General features: G+C 42.7%; 1 protein-coding gene across 4 annotated transcripts in view; it reads right to left on the reverse strand.

Moving 5' to 3' along the window:
• dscaml1 (Down syndrome cell adhesion molecule like 1) overlaps positions 1-22,854 on the reverse strand; it is a 98,204-nt gene that overhangs the window by 34,359 nt on the left and 40,991 nt on the right. For 3 of the 4 annotated variants that reach the window (XM_071496604.1, XM_071496603.1, XM_071496602.1), the window contains exons 4-7: positions 3,625-3,771; positions 2,778-3,056; positions 1,368-1,643; positions 398-697 (exon numbers count right to left, since the gene is read on the reverse strand). In XM_071496604.1, coding sequence (XP_071352705.1) covers positions 398-697; positions 1,368-1,643; positions 2,778-3,056; positions 3,625-3,771 — 1,002 coding nt within the window. The remainder of the gene's footprint in view (positions 1-397; positions 698-1,367; positions 1,644-2,777; positions 3,057-3,624; positions 3,772-22,854) is intronic. The other variant, XR_011693473.1, reaches the window with a different exon arrangement.

A 22,854-nucleotide genomic window follows, 5' to 3' on the forward strand; every position in this document is an offset into this window, starting at 1 on the left:
TGTGTGCGTCTGCATGTGTGTGTGCATACAGGCAGGTACTGTAGAGTGGGTGGATGAGTAGGTGTATTTCTTTTCTTTATGTGCAGAGCTGCAGTAAGTCAGACAACAGGACAGTAAGCTTGATGAGACGGACAACATATATAGGCTGCTGGAGAACTAAGCAAAACACGGACTGCTGCAGATAATTAACATGTAGGTGTAAGGACTGACAGACAGAACAAAAAAGAAAAAGTAAAACAAGAGAAAAACTAAAAATATACATATGATAACGCAGAACACATACAGAGATAGAGGTAGAGATATAGAAGGGTACAGGATAGGATATGGGGCAGGGTGGGGGTAGGGGTCAGGCTATGAGAAGCCTCTGTATGACTGATATTGAAAAGTAGACAGGCACCTCTTACGTTTATGCGCGCTTGGTACTCGGCGCTACCGGCCGAGTTTCGTGCGGCGCACCGATACACTCCCCCGTCGCGAATCTGCGGGCTGCTGACGTTGACATGGCTCACAGTGCTGCCGTCCGAGAGTGTGTATTGGCTGGCTCTGACGCGCGACAGGTCCCGGGCCACAGGCTCATCATCCAGGGTCCAGGTGATAGTAGGAGGAGGTGCTCCTTTGGCTGCACACATCAAGGAAAACGGTTCACCCGGGACCACCACCCTCTCACTGAAGGAGGCAACGATACGGGGGGTGCCATCTGAGAAATAATCATGACACAAGAGATGTAGGGTGTGAATTTAAATCAGCTTTATGGTGGCACTATAGAAAAAAATAATACTTCATAGTAACAAGAATGAAGCTGAATCAAGTGTAACATTAGCAAATCTCTGTGTGCCAGAATTAAAATAACCACATGAAGATGTTCCAACACTTATATTTCTCTTAACTGATTTGCTTCTTGTTTCTTCCTCTTTATGTAATATATGTGTGTATGAGTGCATAAACTTAATGTGTGTAATAAAATAAAAATGAATTGTGAATCATTGAAGAGATTAAGCTAGATGGAACATAACAGAAATGTAACGCAACTGTCAATGTGTCTATGTAAAGTTATGTTTTATGTAAAGTCATGGAAATCCATCAGGTCTTGCTTGCCCTGTGAACATTTTCTATATTCTGTGGAAATACAGACACAACTGCAAACAGATATCCTGGTAACAGACACACAACTGCAGATATGAAGGAGAAACATGTAATGTGAAACATAATGTGAACCATGTGTAATTTTTATATCCTCAAGCATAAAAAAACACCCTCATTTTTACACTTATCTTGATAGCAGTGTAATAACCCTGGATTGTTTTTTTTTTCTGTTACATATACATTTATGATTGTGCTCCACCATGATAATCCCTGTCTGTCCTCACCTTCCAGCAGTATGATGGAGAAGTCCTGGGCTGTCTGGCCCTTGCGTGTGGCAAAGCACTGGTAAGCTCCAGAGTGTCTCTTTTGTGCAGCAGAAATGAACAATGTCTCATTGTGAGCCCCCTGGATGGAAAAGTGCTGATCGGGCAGGACAGGTTCTGTGTTACGGTACCAGGACACAATAAAGTGGGGGGAACCCTGGACAGCACAGGAGAGGATGACTGTACTGCTGATCCCTGTCTTCAGGTTCTTGGGAGACAAGGTGACCCGCAATGGCTCTGGAGATGGAAGGAGGACCACGTAGAGCAGAGATAAAAAAAATTTTAAAAAAAGAGAAGTTAGTCAGAAACATATGTCTTTTGAAATGTCAGTCATACCTTCGCATTCACATTTTATTGAAGGCACAGTATGTATGCAGGTTTGCCTCAGACAGTTCATGGGTATTATGTGCATTACTGAATGGAAGCAATCTGAACTGAGCTACACTGTGCTGACCAGACAATGCAAATCATATTTTGGTGGGGTGAGATTGTGAATTTGTTGTTTGTGTCTCAAGATCTTTGTGTGTGTGCGAGTGTGTGAACTAAGCAGCGAGGAAGAGCAGGACAGAAAAACAGAAAGGGGAGAAAATGTCAGTGAGCAATAAAGCAGCTGGTGTTAAGCGCTGGGGGCTGCTGAATGTGTGTGTGTGCATGTGCGTGTGAGTGACAGTGTATGTGTAAGACTTTCTTCACAGAGAGTCAGTGCATGTACTGTAAGTGTGTGTGTGTGTGTGTGTGTGTGTGTGTGTGTGTCCCACCTTCCATGCCCTGTCACAGCAGGTTTGTGGCTTGTGCAGTGATGTGCCCTGTGCCCAGTCTGCCCAGTGTCCACTAAGGGTGAAACCCTTTTCTCAACCACCCTGAAATCCCCCACCGCCCCTCCCCCATTCTCTCCACGAGTGTACCATCTTCTCTATCTGCATCTCCTACACACATCTCCTTCATTCATACACACAGCATTATTAATATTCTTTTCCTCCCCATCTCTCACATCTTCAGTAAACAGAGCGACAGGCCGGCATGACCACTGCTCTGCTCTGTCACTGCTCTGCAGTAGTGCCTCAGTGGGGTTTGAGAGCACAGCAGGGGAACAAGCCATCCGTGGAGATCAAGCTCATGCTATGTATTTGTGATGGTGGCGTGGGGTGGCACAGCCAACAGAACTTAAATGATGATGTGAATGATCGAGCCTGTCCAGGACCTGACATCACATTCATTACTTGTGTCCATCTGACTCTTTTGCTCAGTCTATAGTTGACAGTGTAGTGGAGGTCAGGAGTGATGCTTTATTGTTTGCTGAGAGGGGTGGTCACGAGACATTAAGAATAATATTTTAATATACACTGTTGTATTCTATTCAGTCCTGCCCACCTATGACATTGAGATGACCTGTCACCTCTTTGGAGCCAAAGCTGTTGGTGACCTCACAGATGTAGTTGCCGCTGTCCTCGAGCCTCAAGTCTGAAATGGTAAGGCCAGTGATGCGCCGCGTCCAGCGGGAGTCTGCAGGTAACGGCCGACCATCCTTCAGCCATCGGATGGTGGGGTTTGGGTATCCAGATGCGATGCAGGGCAGTTCCACACTGTGCCCCACCTGCACCTCACCTGACTGGAAACTGTCCAGCACTGACGGGGTGGACTCCGTAGGGTCTGTAGGTCAAACACGTTAGAGAAATTATACATTTATTTGGAATCATCAGTCCTTTAATTAATTTTTAGATCCTTACAGGAAGGAATTGATGTTTTGGGAAATAAACTTAATCACTTTCTTGCTGGGAGATAGATGAGAAGATCAATACCACTAATGTTTGTACAGTAAATTAGCTCAGCTTAGCACAAAGATTGTAAACAGGGGGAGACAGCTAGCCCAAACGTTACAAAAATCCACCTACCAGCACCTCTAAAGCTAACACATTGCATCTTGTTTGTTTAATCTTTACAAAAAATGAAGTGTAAAAATGACAAGTGGCTTTAAGGCTAAGCTAAGCTAACCTTCTTGCCTGAAAGCATGACCACAGCAGTGGTATTGATGTTCTTTTCTGACTCTCAGCAACAAAGCCAATAATTGTACTTCACGAAATGGTTGACTTTCCTTTTAAAACCTAAAACTCCATGTTGTAATAGTATTCCTCTATTGACGAAGATAACTGTAACATTGTTCATATTGTGTTTGGCATTTAGCAGCTGTTATGTTTGGACACGGTAACTTGTTGCATACCCATAACAGAGAGCCTGGCTCCATTGCTCTGGCGAGTCTCTCCACTGTACTTGTGCTTTGTGATGCAGCGGTAGGTGGACAGAGCATCTTCCTTCTGCACTTCTGAGATATACAGAGCGCCAAATGAGGTCAGGAAGAAACGGTTACCTGCGGTAGACAGCGGAAAGGAAGCAGGGAGAAGAGGAGAATGATATGTTACTCAACATATTTGGATAACAAATGTGCCATATCATTTGCATGTTAGGCGCTGTGTGGATACGGGTGGTTTTGCACTGGGCAGGGTTCTTCAGAGTCGCAATTTTGAGACCTATTCACTCTGTTAAGGGAGAAGGATGGATTTTTGTTGTTGTTGTTTGTTGACTCAAGAGTTTTGCTGCTACAACCTTCAATTTGTAGCTTATGTGGCTACTGTTAGCTGATGTTAGTGATGTTAGCAAACATCACTTGACTCTGACTTTATTTGTGGAGTGTTTTTGCAGAACATCATGATGTCACAGTGAAGTTGACCTTTGACCTTACGGACATAAAATATCATCACTTCATCATCGTACTGTATTAGACATTTGTGTTGTATTGTGTCATAATTAACATATGAATTTGTGGGCTATGGCCAAAAACATGGTCACAGTGATCTTTGCCCACAAAAACCTAAATCAGTTTATCTTTGAGTCCAAGTCAATGTTTGTGCCAAATCTGAAGAAATACCTTCAAGGAATTTGTGAGATATTGTGTTCATGACTGGGACGGACGGACAACCGAAAATGATAATGCCTCCGGCCCTGGCTGTTGCCGACGGGGAGGAAAAGAAAAACATGTGAGTGTTTTCAATAAACAAATCACGTCACTTTGTGCAATATATTTCATTCTCATGAGCAAATTGGCTGCTGTTGATCAAAAAGTCTCTCTTTAATTTTTTAAAATTTTTTTTTGTTAAAAACAAGCGCAGGATAAACAAAGCTTACACCCTATAATGTTTTGTTTGCATTCTGGAAAGTACCCAACATGGATGCAAATAAAATGTGTGTTTCACAAGTCTTTACAAATACACAAATCTACCCACTTAGTTGATGTTTCAATGTCTTTGAAAGTTTTATTCACTATTCTAAATGTAAGATACATTTACACCCACTCTATCCCTGACATCTTCTATAGTCACAGTTTTTATTATCTCTAATTTCTATATGTTGGTGTTGCCAAACACGCAAATCAAGCAGAGAAAAAATGGCTGTTGAGTGAAGCAAAGGTGATATGTGCCTGAGGTATTTGCTGCTTCTGAACTACAGCTCAAAACCTAAGCCCATTTTCCAGAGAAACCACTGATTTAAGAGGGAAAAAAACGGATGACTACAATATACATGTCTTCGAAAGGCCTGGCCACAGCACTTAGGTGAACACATGGGAGCTTTTAACACACTCTGGCCCATTCATCTGGTGAGATATACACAATAGAGAAAGACAGATGAGGAGGAAGAGAAAGAGAGGAGCAAAGAGAGAGGAGAGTTATTGTAGGTGTTAATAATTGATGTGTCTCTGTGTGTTATGGTAACAGCAGATTAGTGTCATTTTCATTTCACATCAGTGACTTTTTGGTCTGCCTCTGATTTATCTACATGTCAATAGAGAGTGTTCATGTGTGCTCATGTGTGTGTGTGTGTGTGTGTGTATGTGTGTGTGTGAGTGTGTGTGAGAGAGAGAGAGAGAGAGAGAGAGGGGAAGAGAAAGAGATGGAAGGAAAAGAGACGAGGAGAGTGTATTTCAGTGTTTGATTCTTTCCGCTTCTCTGAGTCTTTTTGTATTCTGTTCCCCTAAAGGGTTATTTTAGACAGAGTGCACTTCAGAGTTTGTAGTAGATTGCAGATTGTTTGGTTATGCGAATGCTATTTCAGTGTGTGTGTGTGTGTGTGTGTGTGTGTGTGTGTGTGTGTGTGTGTGTGTGTGAACATGCTGTCAGTTGTTTGCTGTACATGATGTTTCAATGTCTTTTTGCAGTGTTGACAAGAGAGAGCTTGAGTAAAATGTAGGTGTATTGAATAGCTGAATACTAGAAATATGTGCCACACACACAAATACACACAAACACATACATACACACACACGCTCCAAGTAATAGGTCAGCACCTAGTCACAGCACAGCAGCTTTATTCTGAGAGACTTATGGTGCTAGCTGGTAGATGTGTTGAATTGTTGATAAAGAGTGAAAACTTCAGTCCTTCAGCATCATCAATAGTTAATAATCAGATTTTCTCAGCTCTTATCCCAGTGTTTCGATTGACAAAATGTGTGTTTATTGTTTAATATGAATGTGCTCATCTGTACATTATTCTGCATGTAGGCATATAAAATGCCAATACATGTTTTTCTGTGTATGTGAGATCAATGAACATGTATAGATAGGAATGTGTAGATTAAGTATGAATAACCAAGCTTGTGTGTGTGTGTGTGTGTGTGTGTGTGTGTGTCTCCTGCCACAATGTGAGCAATGACAATCGATGAATTTTATGGCTACACAGCTCCATCCAAAGGAGATTTATTAAAACAGAGGGGACTGGCCTGGCTCCTTGCCACACACAAACACACACACACACTCTATCACTCTAACAAGACTGAGAAGTGAAGAAGACTGAAGGCTTTACTTCTTGTGTCAAAGTGAACGGGTTTTCTCTTAATATACAAAATCTGCGTGACTCCATATAAGTGCTTTTCATTGGCCATTCCTCTCCTTTATTATCGATTGATCTCTTGATTATTTTAAAGATTAATAAATTCAGGCATACAAAAAAGTTTTTAAAAAGTCAAAAGGCCACTATAATAACCCAGAACCCTATAAGATATCTTGAAACTGTGAAACCAGTGCCTCAGCAGACAGGACAACTGAGGCAGGTGAGATATGGAGTGCACTGTTACTCTGATCAGAGTCTTTAACTCTGATGAAGACATGATGCTTTCTGCTGATACATTAGTTACTGCACCGCTGTTAGTACTACTGAGTACTCCCTTGCTTTATTTGATTTTAATGATTGATTATCAGCTGATCAGCTTTTAGAGATTTGGTCTGCAGCATTTTGTATCAAAAATCATGTATCCTGTCAGATCTGATATTTTCAGTAAAAGCATCTGTATTTATTTGAATCAGTACAGTAAAATGTGTGTATATATGTGTGTGTGTGCGTGTGTGTGCACGTGCGTGCGTGTGTGCGTGTGTGAGCTGTGTGAGCTGTGTCTGATTTCTGAATATATACAGTATCCACACACACAGTGTCAGCCTGTGCATCTGCATGAATATGTGAAAGTTCACACGCACGTGTTTTCATGTGAGTCAGACTGTTGTGCTGAGTGCTAAGCGACGTAAGCTGTAATTTCCAAGCCTGCCCTTTTGTTCCAACCTGGGTATTAAGCCTTACAGGATAATATGCACTTGGTGAGTAGAACCCTGTATAACACACTGCTACACCCTGTCACAACATGCCTGGAGAGAGAAAGACAGACCAGAAGGGGGTGGAGGGAGCGGCGGGAGGGTGGTGGTGGTTAGAGTAAGAAATTCAGAGATGGTTAAGAATGGAGGGAAAGAAAAGTGGTGGTTATAACACCGGTTGTAGAGGAAACTTACTCCATCATTCCTCACCATGTTTCTTTTCTCATTTTGTCTTCTTTTCTCTGTCTTGCACAAAATGCTTAAAACATTATCAATGAACCTGCAGATGACTTTTTCTGAATAACCAATTGTTTAGTCCATAAATAGTCCAGCAAATACTGTCCTTCACAGCTTCCTAGAGTCTGAGGTGACATCTTCAAATTTCAGTTTTGCACCACAGAAAGCATAATGAGGAGTTTAGTAACACAACTCAAAATATATTCATCTCAAATAGAAAAATGAAACCATCTATCTATTAATACAAATGTATTTGCTGCGTGTTAAAAAACTTTAGATAAGAGAGCGTAAACCCCGTCCTAAAAACATGTATAGTACCATGTACACATTAAGTGATATATTTTATTGTGTTCCTTCATGATCCATTCAAACAATGTAGTAATATAGATAATACAGAGGCAGAAAGAGGACCAATGAAGCACATTAAACCATAGGCATCCAACAGAAAAATAAGTAAATAATAACATATAAAATAAAAAACAGAGAAACCAAACTAAATAACTAAAATCAAAAAGTTGGGTTGTACCAGCCAAATGATATTTGAGAAGTTTAAATTAGCTAGAAAATAACAAAATATTTGGCATCTCCATCTGAGACATGTGGTGAAAAATAAAGTATAATATAGAAATATAATATAGTAAATAAATGCCTATGGCTCAAAGGGTGGAAAGATGAATTGCTTATCACATTTGTTTTTGATGAATCTTTTGATGATTGACTAATCAATTAATAATTTCTGCACTAGAGCACTTATTAAGTGTCATATGAAGTAAAATATTCATTAGTAAAATCATTCTATTCTCTCTTCCCTTGACTGCTCTGACTCTCTACCACCCCTCACTTCCTCTCTCCTTTTTTCCACTGCTGCTCTTTCTACATGATATTTAATTTCTAGTCACTGCCCGCTCTCCTGCTGTCTGTAGAGATGTGACACACCTAAAACAGCGGAGAGGGTGCAGGCAGCGATGGAGGAAGGCAGTGGAGGAGAGGAAGGGGCTGACCCTACAGGGAGGAGGACGGCAGATGGAGATTGATGGAGGGAGAGATAGGGAGATAAAGAGAAACACGCCGTTGGGAGAGACAGAGAAGGGAGTGAGAGGGATGAGGGGCCTGCAGGCCTGAGAGCCACACATGGGTACAAACAATTCTTCTGCGTCTTTCTCTATCTCCCTTTCTCACTCTCTCTCTCTTGCTCTCCTTCTCCCCTTGCAAGCCTCTCCTTGTGGGAGAGGAGATCAATTCTCGTCTAGTCTGCCTACGCCTCCAGGAGTTTGTTGTTGTTGTTGAGTGTGTGTATCTATGTGCTTCTGTGTCTGCCTTTTTTTTTTTCTTTTTTGCTGTGGGAGGCAGGATGAGAATTTCAGAGGTCTATCCCACACCCAAGGGAGGTGCAAAATCGCTTCACTTCCTCCTTATTTCCCGACCCTTTCCTACCTTTTTTTTTTACTCCTTTTTTCTTCCTATCTGTGTGACATCTATTCTCCATTCCCAATCTCTCTTCCTCCAGTCTCCCCTCTGCCCTCTACCTCTTGCTATATCTGCCTTTTTTCCTCCTAGACTGTGCTCCTCTTCCCTCTCTTACAGGGGGGTCTGTAAGTAATGGAATCAGTTCAGCTGATCAGCCTGGGGCAGGAAGTCAAGCCAAGTGCAGAGTGAAGCTGCTGCTGGATTTGAGTGTGTGTGTGTGTGTGTATGTGTGTGTGTGTGTACGTATGCCAGAAATTCCACAGACAGACACATACATGCAAATAACGAGACAGAGAGACAGGAAGGGGTGGAGAGAGAGACACATACACACAAGGAAAAAAGGATTAGGGAGCCCTGGAGCATCACTTGTCTTCCCCAAAGTTCCTCCAGAGAGAGGACACCCCTCTTCTTTGAGATAGGTGGGAGAGACAGGGAGGAAGGGGAGAAGAGATGGAGGAGGAGGCAAAGATGGAGGCAGAAGATGAAGGGATGCAGGAAAAGCACAGCTAAATATATCTCCGTACAGTATATGGCTGCCATTTCCCACAAATTATCATCAAATAGAAGGAGAAGGAAAAGCAACATGAGAGATCATAACGAGAAAAGAAAATGATCAAGTTAATGTAGGAATGCTGTAGCCACCAGGGAGGCTCAGAGAGGTGGAACAGATCAGACAGGAAAGGAAGATAAAGAAAGTAACTAAGAAAAGATATACATATTTTGAGATGCTGGCGAAACCACAGAGAAAAAGAAAGAGACAGAAATAGATAAAAGAGTGAGTGAAAGCAAGAAAGAAAGTGATTCGGAGAGAAACAGAGCAAGAGAGGAAATGGCGTAGGTAAGGGGGTTTGTTCTTGGTGCTGCCATGCAAATGAAGGCGGCGCTGCAGCAATGCTAACTAACAGCAATTCACACTGTTGGACTCATCACTTATTAATGCTCTACAGCTCCCCCACCCTCACTCTCTCTCCCCCTCTCTCTCTCTCACTCACTCCCTCCCATCTCTTTCTCTCTCCCTCTCTTTACCCATTCCCCTCTCCCGTGCTCTCGCCAGGATCTCTCTTTTTTTTGTTCGCTCTCTCGCTCGCTGTTGCTAGGGCCCATGCACTCACGTGACAACAGCTGGGTAGGGGGCGCTGCGGTGGCACACAGCGGCGTGTGCAAGCGTGCGTTTAATGTGTGTTTTGCGTGTATGTGTGTATGCTTTGTGTGTGCGACAGAGTACCCTTCATTAGAGGTAAAAACGGAATCAGCCATTTAAATGATGGCGATGGAGATCAGAGAGAGGAACTGCTGAATGGATCTGTAATTGCTTCACAGGCCTGGGCTACGGGCCGCAGAGGAACCCCCAACATTTCTCTGTATATGTCACTTTATTTTTCACTTGTGCTTGTCTTCACGATGCTGAAGACTGTCATGACCATTATTGTCAAAGTTTGCTTTTCAGATTTTGAGGCTAAATAGGCCGCAGGCTCACTACAATACAGACCAGTAGGTGCACAAATGGACTTGCATTACACACACACTCACAATTTGACTCAAGATCTGCATATTTTAACTCCAGCTGTCTCATAAGCCCCATTTGCAGGCGGCACTCAACAAATTGTGAATGTGTGTGTTTTTTAGCAGAGCATCCTCACCACCGGATGCCACAGCCCATGAGCAGACAGTAGTGTACACCTACACATTCCATATCTATTCTTCCTCTCCTGATTCAACTTTTCAATTTCTTTCATTTCTTTCTTCTCTTTTAGACATTTTCTTCCCTTTGATTGTGTCTCTATCTAATGTCCATCATTACAATGCTAATTTCACAAATTTAGATCTCTCGCACACACGTAAGCTGCCCTGCGTTCCGCAGTGGCAATGAAAGGTGTGTGTTTATGTCTATTTGCGCCACATAAGATGTTTGGCGTCTGTAAGTGCAAAAACTAGCCCAAACAGCCATTATAGCTGCAGTGACAAAAGTGAAACTAATTGTTCTATTATTTCCCACAGGTTTAATCTCATTAAGCCAAAGTAGTTTTGTTACTGACAACTCAGTAACATGGAGTTTGTTTGTTTTTTGGGGGGGGGGTGTTTCTGCCCTTTTCTCCCAAAGGTCACTAAAAATCATTTCCAAGCAAACACACAGAGCTAAATATCTTTAAAAGTGGGGACATAGCGCTGTAACATGGATGAGACTGCACCTGGGTGAGAAAGGCGTCTTTATTTTCCCATTTTTAATGAGCAGATGCATCTATGTGCTCACAGAAAGCTATGAGCCACTACAAACAATATATGTGCTACAATCAAATACAGTTGAAGGATATCTAATGATGTTTAAATGATAGATTAGGGTGGAGATTTACTGTAACAGTTATTGTACCTCAGAAACACAATACATCTGCCCTTTATCCATTGCTGATTTAATGCATTGAGAAAAACACACCTGTGTGTAAAGTGCATCAAAATCTAGAAGACATTTTATTAGGTGATCTAAGTACATAAATTACACAGATATGCTCAAATTTGTGCATGAGAAGTGATGCCATTAGAAGAACTGTTCAATGTTTACAGCAGATTAGTACCATGGACAGCTACATTACAAACTAGTCAGCAATACTAACAACAGTAGCACCACGGACAGCTCTGCTGCTGGAGGAAAACCTTCTTGTGTAAAGTCTCAACAAATGCGTCCCGGTGGTACAACTGTTGGCAAAATTAAACTGTTTGTGTGTGTGTCTGAGGGTAATGTTAGCTACAGTAGATACTATGCCAGAGTAATAAAATAGTAATGTGGCATATGGCCCAGTGCTACAACCCAGCCTACCAGCAGTCAGTCAACTCCCTATCAGAGACATACAGTAACAGAGAAGCTAACGCTGGTAAGCACGGTGAATGTATTTGTGATTGGTAAATACAGTGTGACAGATACACCGTATAATAAAAGGGTATAATAGTCAATGAAATGGTTTCACAAACAAGCAGCAAATAATCGGTAAAGGGCACAGTAAAAGAGCATAGTGACACACATGGTAGCACAGTGACGACTTTGACCTTTGAAGCCAAAACCTTCACCCAGTAGTGAAGTGAGTACAAATGAAACGTCACGTTGGGACAGCTTAGTGTCAACTTTCTTAAGTAGTCCCGACATAACAAGTAAGTAAAAAAATGAGGAATGAAGTAATAGCCATCCTTGGTGAAGAATGTTACATAACACTGCTTCTGTGGTTAGTATTATTTAATATTATTTACAGATATTTTAATAGTTTAAGTTTCATGCCTGTGAGGTTCCAGTATAAATAAACTGCACCCATTGTATGCTGCCACTGACATTCCTTGACCTGTCCCAAGAATGACACCATAGACATACAGTGGAAAATAACAAAAAAACATATGTCCGTACACTTGGTATGTACAGTACAATCATTTTGGTTGGATATTGTATGTTTTATTTATTTGTTCTTAGAAATATTGCTACTGTTTTTGTTTTTGTCAATTTCCTTGTGTGTTTTTAATAATAATAATAATAATACACATATTTTGAAATTACATTGATCTCTGTATCTCTCTACAAGTGATAGCTAAGGCTGCAGACATAAGGAATGAAAATCAGTGGTTTATTTAACTGTTGTTGCCACACAGGCCAGCAAGTCCTTGCCTCATCTGATGAGCACCATTTGAGCGCCACAAATGCCCATCCCCAAAAAAAAAAAAATAAAGCATATTAAAGCATCTTTCAAATAGGGAATAGGTAAAGAATATGGTTTGAAAAAATGAGAGGAGTCAGTCCTGATCACTCTGATCCTCCTCCTCCTAATCCTCCTCCTCTCCTTCCCCTGGCTAATTTATTTGATAATTACCAAGGGCCCATTATGGCTGATTTCAAGGAGGCACTGGGAAGGCCTACTAAAAGCTATTTCATTTGAGCTGCTCATACTGTATCTAAGCCCCCTCCTTGCATCACACACACACACACACACACACACACACACACACACACACTGTATAAAACATGACTTCTACAACTGTGAGTCCATTCAGGCCCAACATGTAATTAACACCCTCACCTTCACTCACATCTAGGGGCATGAGTCAGTGTGTGCATGCACCAGTGCACCAGTGCATACATGCAGGTCTGTGTGTGTAGGGGGCTGAAAGGTGGGTAGGGGTAAAGAATAATAAAGATTGGATTCTAATAAAATGTTCTCATCCTCCTAAATCCCCCTCCTGCCCTCTCCCCCTACCTGCCATATTAACACCACCATTACAAGGGCAGATGAATGAAAATGAACAGAGCTGTGGTGTGATTCCCTGAGTGTCAAATCAATACCACTCTCCTCCTCCTCTGTTCCCCTCCCGCCTTCCAACCCGCCCTCTCTCCCTTCATCCTTTTCTCTGCTGCTATCATTTTCCTATTCTCCTCTCCTCTGTTGGGTCTGAAGAATTGGCATGTGTTTGACAAAGGGAAATCTACACCTAGCTACAATAGGCTCTCTCCCCATCTCTCGCTCTCTCCCTCTCTCTAGTATGAAATGAATGACGCTTGCTCGTATCTCCTCTCTATTCACATTCAAAGTAGCCTATAATAGTTAAGTGCTACTGAGCACAAGCCAGACACAGACAGAGTCACAAGGACAGCATATTACTGCCACTTTCTTTGACTCAATCAGAGACAAAAGCTTGTGTAAGGACTGGGAAGAAGTTATGTCAAAATAACAGAGGAAGGTTAATAAAGAAGAGTTGTGTCAATTTCACACACTCTATCTCTTTCTCTCCCTATGAGTGCAGGACACACAAAGTTACCAGTGGCAGAATAATTGAAGAGGAAACACAGATACACACTCATTCTATTCTTATCTCTCTACACGTGTGCAGGTTTTTCAGTCCCAACCCTTGACCTTCTCGTCCTCCTCTCCTTCCTTGTTCCGTCTGTTTTCAAGGTTCAGTGTGATGCAGGGATCTGAGGATAGGTATGCAGAGGACTAAAGCACTCATTAAAAAGGCATGCTTCACCGTCAAATGCCAGCTGCCGCCAACCCTTCCCCACCCCATTCCCCAAACACCACCACCACCATGTCTCCACTTTTCCTTCCCTCTCTCGATATGTTTCCTTCGCTCCTCTGTTCTCTATCTCCATCTCTCTCCCTGCTGCTGTCTCTACTTGTTTCTCTTTCTATATCTGTTGTTAGAAGGTGACACCCCATACACCCACACACCCCTCACCCTCTCTGAACAACTCATGCCTGAGACTACAGAGAGAGGAAAAGACAGAGGAAGAAGAAAAACAAATAAAGGAAATGGAAAAATGCACTCATCCAAACCAAAAGAAATAGAAAGAAGGAGAAATCTGATAATCTGTCTGTTTTTTGTTTTGTTTTGTTTTTTTTTTTTTATCATGAGCCCACCCCCCCCCTTCGTATTCACCTCCATCTCTCCCTCTGTAATGGTTGAAGGCCTCTACCACACTTAAGCAACCTTAATTGGAATGGCCATAAATATTCAAGCAGCAAAATGGAGGCACGGGTGGATGTCTGGATGAAGAGATGAAGAGAAGAGGGTTAGGAAAGTGGTATAGAAAGGAAAGAAAAAAAGAAATAAGTGCAGTGACCAAAAAAACACACTCAGATTTTCCTCAGATTGTTTGCTCATCTTTCCTCTCCGTAAAATCTATTTTCTGTGTCAGAGTGCAAAAACAAACACACATCCAAAAAAAAGGGCCCGACTGCATTTGGCCACTGACAATGACACACATACAAACACATACTCCCAGCCTGTCAACATGTGGTACATTGTGTCGCTTTTGCCTTTAATTATTTAGTCTCATAGATAATAGATACAGACATGCTCGCCAGTCATGAGAAGGTTAACGGGACATATCTAATGCATTCTAAACACACACACACACACACACACACACTGCAATGCACACAAAGGGTGAACTCTACTTAAGCGTGATCTTATTTCTGCTGTGGAAAACGCAAACACAACAGTGTGTGAACAGTCTAGTTTCACACAAAGGTCTGTTTTGTGTGAATTTCATTCATTATGAAGAGGAAGACATGGCAAACAGGGAAAATACTGATCATCAGTCTTCTGAAAGCAGCATTTTGACTTCTTATCTAGTTTTTGAGGGAAATCTAACAATGCTGAAAAGGACAGAAAAGTATCAAAACCGACATTTAGAACCTCTCACCGACTTAATCTTGCTCATATCAATTAATCTGGTTAATACCTTCCCTGAGGCACGTGTTCATGAACTGTCCCCTTAAAAAAAATCCTGCCTCCTGTTCAGTCGCATGCCTCTGCCTCAACATTAGTCCGTGTTTACTCAAAGTAAAACTGGCAATATGGATGACACAAGCAGCAACACTGAGCCTCAGGCTACATCCACACTAATACATTTTAGTTTTAAAACGCAAACTTCATTTACACTTGGTGACCAGTTCACGGTGACGCAGGCATCCGTCTCGCCTCCTGATTGGGTTTTATCAGTCATGACTACCAGGCAGTGAACCTGGTTAGTGACCAAAGGTAAGGGTAATTTGTTTAATCACTTGGAGCACAGCTACATATGCTGCCAAACATGAAGAGTGAATGGCTCAAAAAAAGAGAGAGGTCAATAAGCGCCAAAGTAATTGTTTATTAATCATAATCGTGATATTGATTTGAAATCATATTGCCCATCCCTAGCTGTACTGTCTCTACACAGGTATCTTCTGTCTACAGTGCTCTTCTGTGTGTGCGAGAAGGGGCAACACCAAGAGAGTGCCGGCACACATGATAAACTCTCACACAAATCAATAATGCCTTGCCCTTTGTAAAGCCATGTTGTCCTCAGTGGGAGTACTACAGTGCCACAGCATGTAAGCAGCACCACAGTGACACATACTGAATCTCAGGGAGCAGGAGGTCACCGGGGAGCAAGGCCTGTGCGCGGATGAGTGCACTTTGCATGGCAGGCGGATGTGAGGAGCGAGGGAGGGCAAAGAAGGAGGGCAAGGAGGGAGAAGGCTCCCCTCGTTTGCCTGCGCCACCGTGATGATGCACCCGCACCGCTGTTGCTGGGCATCTTGGCGACAGAGACCCAAAAGAGGATGAAGAGGAGGAGAAGGAGGAGGAGTCAAAGCAGGAGATCGAAATGAGGGATGATGGGAAGCAAAAGAGCTGCAGAGACAGATGTTGCAGATTGGAGTGGAGTAGTGGTGACATGCTAAAAGCGGGTTCCCCAGACGTTGTGGGGAGGGCTGAGGGGCCAGGAGTGCCCGAGGTACATGCAAGGAGGGGAGGTGTGGGGGGGGGGCACCACAGCAGAGCAGCAGCTCTCCCTGCCTCCATCCCTGCATGACTGTCTCTCTGTCTCTTCTGCCTCACTGCCCCCCTGCACTCTGTCCCACTTTAGCCCAATGTCACTGCCAGATCAAGGGGGAGGGAACATAAAGACGAGACCGAGAGGAGAGAGAAAGAGCAAAAAAAAAAAAAGAGGAGGAAAGTGAAGAGGAACTAAGAGGGAGAGAGAGCAGAAAGACTGAGGATTGGAAGAAAGAGATGGAAGAAAGATCCCAAGGAGGAAGAAAATGATGATGAGGACACTGATGCTGGAAGAGAGCATGGGGAGTCCAGCTAAGGTGCTGTCACAAGCTTTCATGTATCCACATTTTCTCTCTCTTCTGTTCTCACAATCCCATCTCTGGGATTTCTTTTGTCTCCTTGTCACACAAACATACCGCACTCAGCATATGTAGAGTTACACAAGCAGTCAAGCACAAAGTCCCCGCTGAAAATACATGTATGTGCCGGCGCAGGCGTGCACACGCCTGCATACACACACAGGGCAGCTAGTCAGGCATGCTTTGTGGTCTTGTCAGTTAATCCAGCGTCCCATGGCATGGTGATGTGTGATTCTTGGAGATAAGCATGTTCAACAGGACAGCAATCCAAAACCGCCAAGGGTAAATGGTTCAATAAACAACATGTTTCTCTCACTGCGCTGGGCTTTGATTCTGTTCAATTTATTAACTGTCCTACATCCCCTTCTCCATTACAGATCACTGCAGCCCACTGGACACAAAATTTAGCACTGGCCTTCACACTATATCAAGATGGCATGAAAGTAGTGGGTAAAAAATCTAACTTATTAAAAGAGTACATCTCTGACTGCATTACTCCTTCCATTGCCAGACTCACAATGTACAGTTTAAAAATCTGATGAAGCAGAACCAGAGATATGACTTGCTTTACTCCTCATATTCAACTGCCAACAGTTTGGTCAGAGATTTGGGTGTAATAGTGGCTAATGTAACCTTTAGCCAATAGCCTCAAGCAGAGATGAGCGGCAGACTACAGAGGTCTGGTGAGCTCAATTCTTTCTTTTATGCCTCTGCTCTCCACACTTACATGTTCAGATTGTACGTACATACATACATCTGTCCAACCCAGTCTCATTGACAAGATATCTCAGTAATGCCAAGAGAGAACTTCTTCAAATTTGGCACAATCATTCACTTGGACTCAAGGATGAAATGATTAGATTTTGGTGGCCAAAGCTCAAAGGTCAAGGTCGCAGTGAACTCACAAAATGTGAATCTGAAATGCGTATAGGGGAAATGCAGTGATGACATTTTTTTATCCAAATGGTCAAAGGTCAGCTTCACTGTGACATAATAATGTTCTGCAAAAACACCTCTGTTTATCGTTCAGTGCTGTAACTCAGAAAGGGGAAATTGTGATCATATTTCCTGCAACTTGACTGGTTAGCGAAGGCATTGAACCATGAGGTAGTAATTCTAGTTCATCTCCAAACTTGTAGTAAGCGCTTCAACCAGCGCTTACACAAGTGCTATCACCTGAGAAAGTTTACCAGTTTTTGTGCAGCTCTCCTCTGGAGCCACAAAAGGCTTTTTTCACATATGCATTAACACTGCCCAAGATCCGTTAAAAGGCTCTGATGTGTGAGTTCCACTTTAAGGGATAAAAGAAGGTTGTCACTGTAGATGTGACAATTATGAATGGTGGAAATGAAAAATGGCACATATGATAGATGAGGAATGGACCGTAGAGTCAAGTAAAATCTGCTGTAGCACTGCTTTTGGCCTTCCTCAAATTACCAACTGTCCAACAATGAGAAGATGGAGAGAGAGAGTGAGTATATTCAGAAGCACCTGGTCTCACTTTCGCTCTCAGAAATCGTAGCCCTCTGCTGTCTGTAACTGCCCTGGACTCTGGGTTTGGGGAGTACTGAGGGTAACAGATTTGTCACACCTGCCAGAAGCCCAAGCCTAACCCTATCTGCTAACTTCACCTTTTACAAACAATTCCTTTAGCTTTTGATTTGCTCAGAGATCATGTGAATCAAACGGCTTACTGGATAGTATAAGCTGAGGTATTTGCTGCCTTACTGCTACTTTCTTGTCTAAGCAAGACAAGACAGCTGTAAAAAAAAATAATGTCAAAAGACACAATATGAGTAACCTTGAGAACATAAAAGAACAAGGTGACCCTGGATGAAATCCTAGATGTACTTAAATGTTTTCTACCCATTTAAATAAGACATGCACAGAGTCATATTGATGCAGGATAGATATAGTGCACAACAGATCAGAATATAGAAAAGTGTGATCAAATTCTGGCAACAGAAGAGAAGAATCCTCTCAAACACATTTATCTGCTCAATATTCAAGTAATGTTCATCTATGTCCATCCATCCAAACCTCAAACTTGCCATTCTAATGAAACTTCAGAATAAGTTCAAACAGGAAGACGATTATCATTCTAATTTCCTCATCCAGCTAAGGCTCCACCTCTCAGGTATTATCAGATGAACTCACTATGTTTGCCTGCTGTTCTGTCAACCAATGATCATTCTGGCTGAAGGACATTTAAACCACCTTATCTGTTATCTGCTGTCAGAATGCAACTTCTGAAGGCAAGAGCTCTAAATTGGCTACAAATCAAAGGCTTTTCAACCAACTTAACCCTACGAACTGATAAAAAAAAAAAATTAAGGGACCAACACCAAAAGATCTTTAGAATTTGGAAATAAAACACTACGTTTGTTCACTTGTGGTGTCTTGTCTGACTTAACTGAAGTAGTAGAGGACCACAATGCACAGTGGTGCTGGACTCATTGATGCATGTTAGTCTCCTTCTGAATCCAACTCAGCGCATAATGATACAAGCGCTGCACGGACATGCCTTTCTCACGTTATTCATCACACTTCTGGGATGCTCGGGGATGTCTCCTGTTAATGATAGTCTAAACGCACCAGTGGATGAACTCTCTGGGTACACATACATATGGATCCAGCCATGTAGAACAGAGCAGGATAGCGTGAAAGAGCCATGGCATTCTCCTGGTCCCTGCCCGTATACCCCCGCCTACCCACATCTAGGTTTTACAGCAGGACCCCCTCCTCTTTCTCACCCTCTGTCCACTGCCCAATCCCTGTACAGTCCTCAACATCCCTCCCTGAAGAGTGGGAGGTCTCATCAAGGGCTGGCACTGAGATATGGCAGTTTGGCTAGAGGTGGCATTTGCCAAGGTCATTCGGCACGTGTGCCACCATCTCTGCTGCGTGCATGAATTCCACCATATTGTATTTGGTTACAAGAACAGCACAGACAAGGACCATTTTTGTATTTCAGTTTATAATGCAGTATGCAGAATAGAGGCCATCTTATGAAGCTGCCTAGCTGTCTGCAGTATAAGGAAAGGCAAGGCTTGCTGCTGCTGCTGCTTGGTTTTAATGGGCCAGCAGCTGAAGCTGAATCTCAAATCATCATAATAAGAGAGAATGAGATCCACATACACAAGGGGGGAGGAAGGCAAGGTAGATAAGGAAATCAGGTAATGAGAGAGAAAGAAAGGTGGGGGGGGGGGCAAAGAAACAGAAAAATGGAGGGAAAGGAAGATATAAGGAGAGCAGAAAGAGGAGTGAGAAATGAGAGAGAGAGATTCCTCTGCATCGCTGATTTGCTTGGGTGATATGCATCAGAGCGACAGAGCGTAGGGGAAGAATATATGGAGGGAGGCAGCAGTAGAGAGGGAGGAGGGAAAAGGGAAAAGGAAAGCAGAAGTATTTTTTGTTTCTATAAGCATTTATATAAACATTTGTTTTTATTAAGCTTCCCTGCCTGTCCTTGTAGCTGTTTCCTGGGCTCTCCACTGGCTTGTATTTGTTTATGTTGAGTTACACGGGCATGCCTATAGTAGTATTTACAAGCATAAAGCTAAGTGTTGCATTCAAAATGTCTGTTTTTCTAAATTCCACTAGATTCTGTAAAGATTGTATTTTAATTTAGTTTTAATTGGCCTTAAATGGTAAAGCTAATGATATGTTATACGTTCTTACTGTCAATAAATCCCATGAAAAGACTGAAACCAAAAATGACTTCATCCATAGAAAGTACTGTTCTGCATTGATTGTGAAGCCAAAGCCTGATTTAGCTTATTCCTCTGTGCAATAGACCTCCATCCACAAACTATTAACAACACAAATGAGTCACACAGTGTCACTGGGTGACATCTTCCTTCCTAGTGATAAACATGGGCACTGCAGTTTATTTTGACTCAATCCCACATATACCACCATGATGCCATAGATACTCATCAATGCACCAAATGTGTATGAATCTGCTAACGAAACTACATATTATATGACATTTACATCTTTACTAAGAATGAAGAGAAGTCAAAGTATTGAGAGATGGACTAACACATGATTTGTTTTTGTTCGATTTTCACAATTTTTCTTTAATGTAAAGTGTGACCACTTCATTGCTGTTGAGATGGAGTGGTCATTTGGAATAAAAAGAGCACATACAGTAAGTAATATGGAAGGTGAAGGTGACTGTAATAGCCATGGCCTAAAGAGCTTCATGCTGTGAGGAGAAACAAAGCTGAAAAATATCAAGAGACTGGGTGCAAAACAGTGTGGGAGAAGAAGCTGGGAGAGAATGAGGGATGCAGGGAAGGAAGGAGAGTGGGAGAGCAAGAGGGAAGGAGGGGGAGGGAGGCAGAAGAGAGGGAATGTGACAGAGTGGTGACAGAGGGAGAGAGCGGAGCGCTGTGTGTGTCAGGACTGTGTGTGTCTCTGTGCTCGTGTCCCCAGGCGCAGGCAAACATTAGCTGCATTAAGTGAGTTGACAGGTCCCTCCCCATTACCACTACTGGTGGCCCAGGAAAAGAGAGAGAGACAGAGAGAGAGAGAGACAGAGAATAAGGGGGGAGAAATGGAAGACGCTGTGGTTCTTACTAACTGTCTACACAATTCAAAACACATGATGTGCGTCCCCCTTCTGTGCACACACACACATACTATCATTAAATATTTGCAAAGACACAGTGCCTGCACAAAACAACTTTCATCCATTTTTGCATGCTGGCCACTTGCTTGCAAAAACAATCTAAAGTCTAAATCTAAAAAATGACTTACACACACACACACACACACACACACACACACACACACACACACACACAGTGTACCATACAAACATCAAAATCTTTACCCTAAACACCTACTACCACTGTCCACACACACTTTAAATTCCCATGGTGTGCAAAAAACACACTCCATATATCAAACACACTGACAGTACTGTTTCTCATGTGTGTGTAGTGTATCATTCCCTCTCTGCTTAAATATTGATTGTTGTCTTGTCTGGGGTTCAGGGTTAAAGACCATCTGCTGCCTCTATCCTTCAATTATTCAGTCACACCACCACAGACCCCCTCTACTCCAACACACACACACACACGCACACATGCACGCACACACATATGCACACACAAATTAGTCCCTGAGAGCATATTTCCTTTTTCAGTGTGTTGTAAAATCCTAATACTATGCGTACTACACTGTACTATGGAGAATGGCTCAGTTGACCGTTACAGTCATTCTAATGGAGTCTCGACTTCATGACAACTTAACACACAGATACACACACACACACACACACACAAATGGAGCACAAATACACATTACATGGGTTTAAATGCTCACACTGGAGTAACAGGAGATCAGCCACAACTCTCTGAGAAAGCAGAGCTCCATGGGGGGCTCAGAGTTCACACTACACTGTGTTAAGGCCAATTCCTCTGACCTGTACAAGAGCACTGAGGACAATAATAAGATGAAGGGGAGTAGAGGAGGAAGAGTGACTGAAGGAGATGGGGAGGACTGTGAGAGGGAAGTGCAAAGAGGATAAAAAGTGGTACGGAGAGTGAGAGTGTGGGAGAGGAAAAGAAGAGGCAAAGCAGTGTGAAAGACAGCAAAGGCAACAGAGGTTGTTGACCTCTGGCTATGGAGCTTGTCGCTATAGTGCAGGCGGGGGGAGTTAGGGTGGAGGGTGAGGGAGGGAGGCTGTTTGTTAGTGAAGATGTTTTTCCTCAAATGCAATGTCTCCGCGCTGCAGTCTGTGAGTGTGCACGTATGTGTGTCTGTGTGTGTGCGTCTGTGTGTAATCTCCCCAGGCAAATCCCTCTTTAGCCAAAGCAGGGAAGAATAGAGAAGAAAAGGAAAAGCCATCTTTATCCAAATCCAATTGCAGCTGGAAGGAGAGAGTAGAGCGAGGGAGGTGGAGGCGGAGAGGGGAGGAGGAGGAGAAGACGTTGTAATTTGTCTGAGGGATTACAAGGAGTGCTGGCAGAACATGACTGCTGACTGCGTGTGTGTGCCCGTGCATTTGTGTGTGTGTGTGCATGTGTGCGTGTGTGCGCGTGTGCGCATGTGTGTGTGTGTGTGTGTGTGTGTGTGTGTGTGTGCCATGGCCTAACCCCATGAATTCAGAGCATAACAACATCAGAGACAGTATTTTAGTAACAGAACTAGAGCAGAAAATAAAGACTATTTCTCTACAGCCCTGCTCACTCCAGGTAAACATCAAACCCTGCACGTCGCAACTAAAGCAAGCTAGATACAAACCTCTATGCCACAATATGGCAGTCAAATCGAGGCTAATATGTATTTGGGAAGCATGAGTTTCACTTCTTTCATAGTCAATTTTGAATTTTCAGAACTAAAGGACCAAACAAAAATCTAAACTAAATAGACCCAAAAGATTCAAATTTGACCAGTGGATCAATACTGGATTCAAATTAAATGCTGTCAACCAACCAACCCTTACACCCC

The sequence above is a fragment of the Trachinotus anak genome, unplaced genomic scaffold (assembly GCF_046630095.1).
Source record: "Trachinotus anak isolate AG129_WGS33_773 ecotype Australia unplaced genomic scaffold, CSIRO_AGI_Tana_v1 ptg000014l, whole genome shotgun sequence".
Lineage (NCBI taxonomy): Eukaryota > Metazoa > Chordata > Actinopteri > Carangiformes > Carangidae > Trachinotus > Trachinotus anak.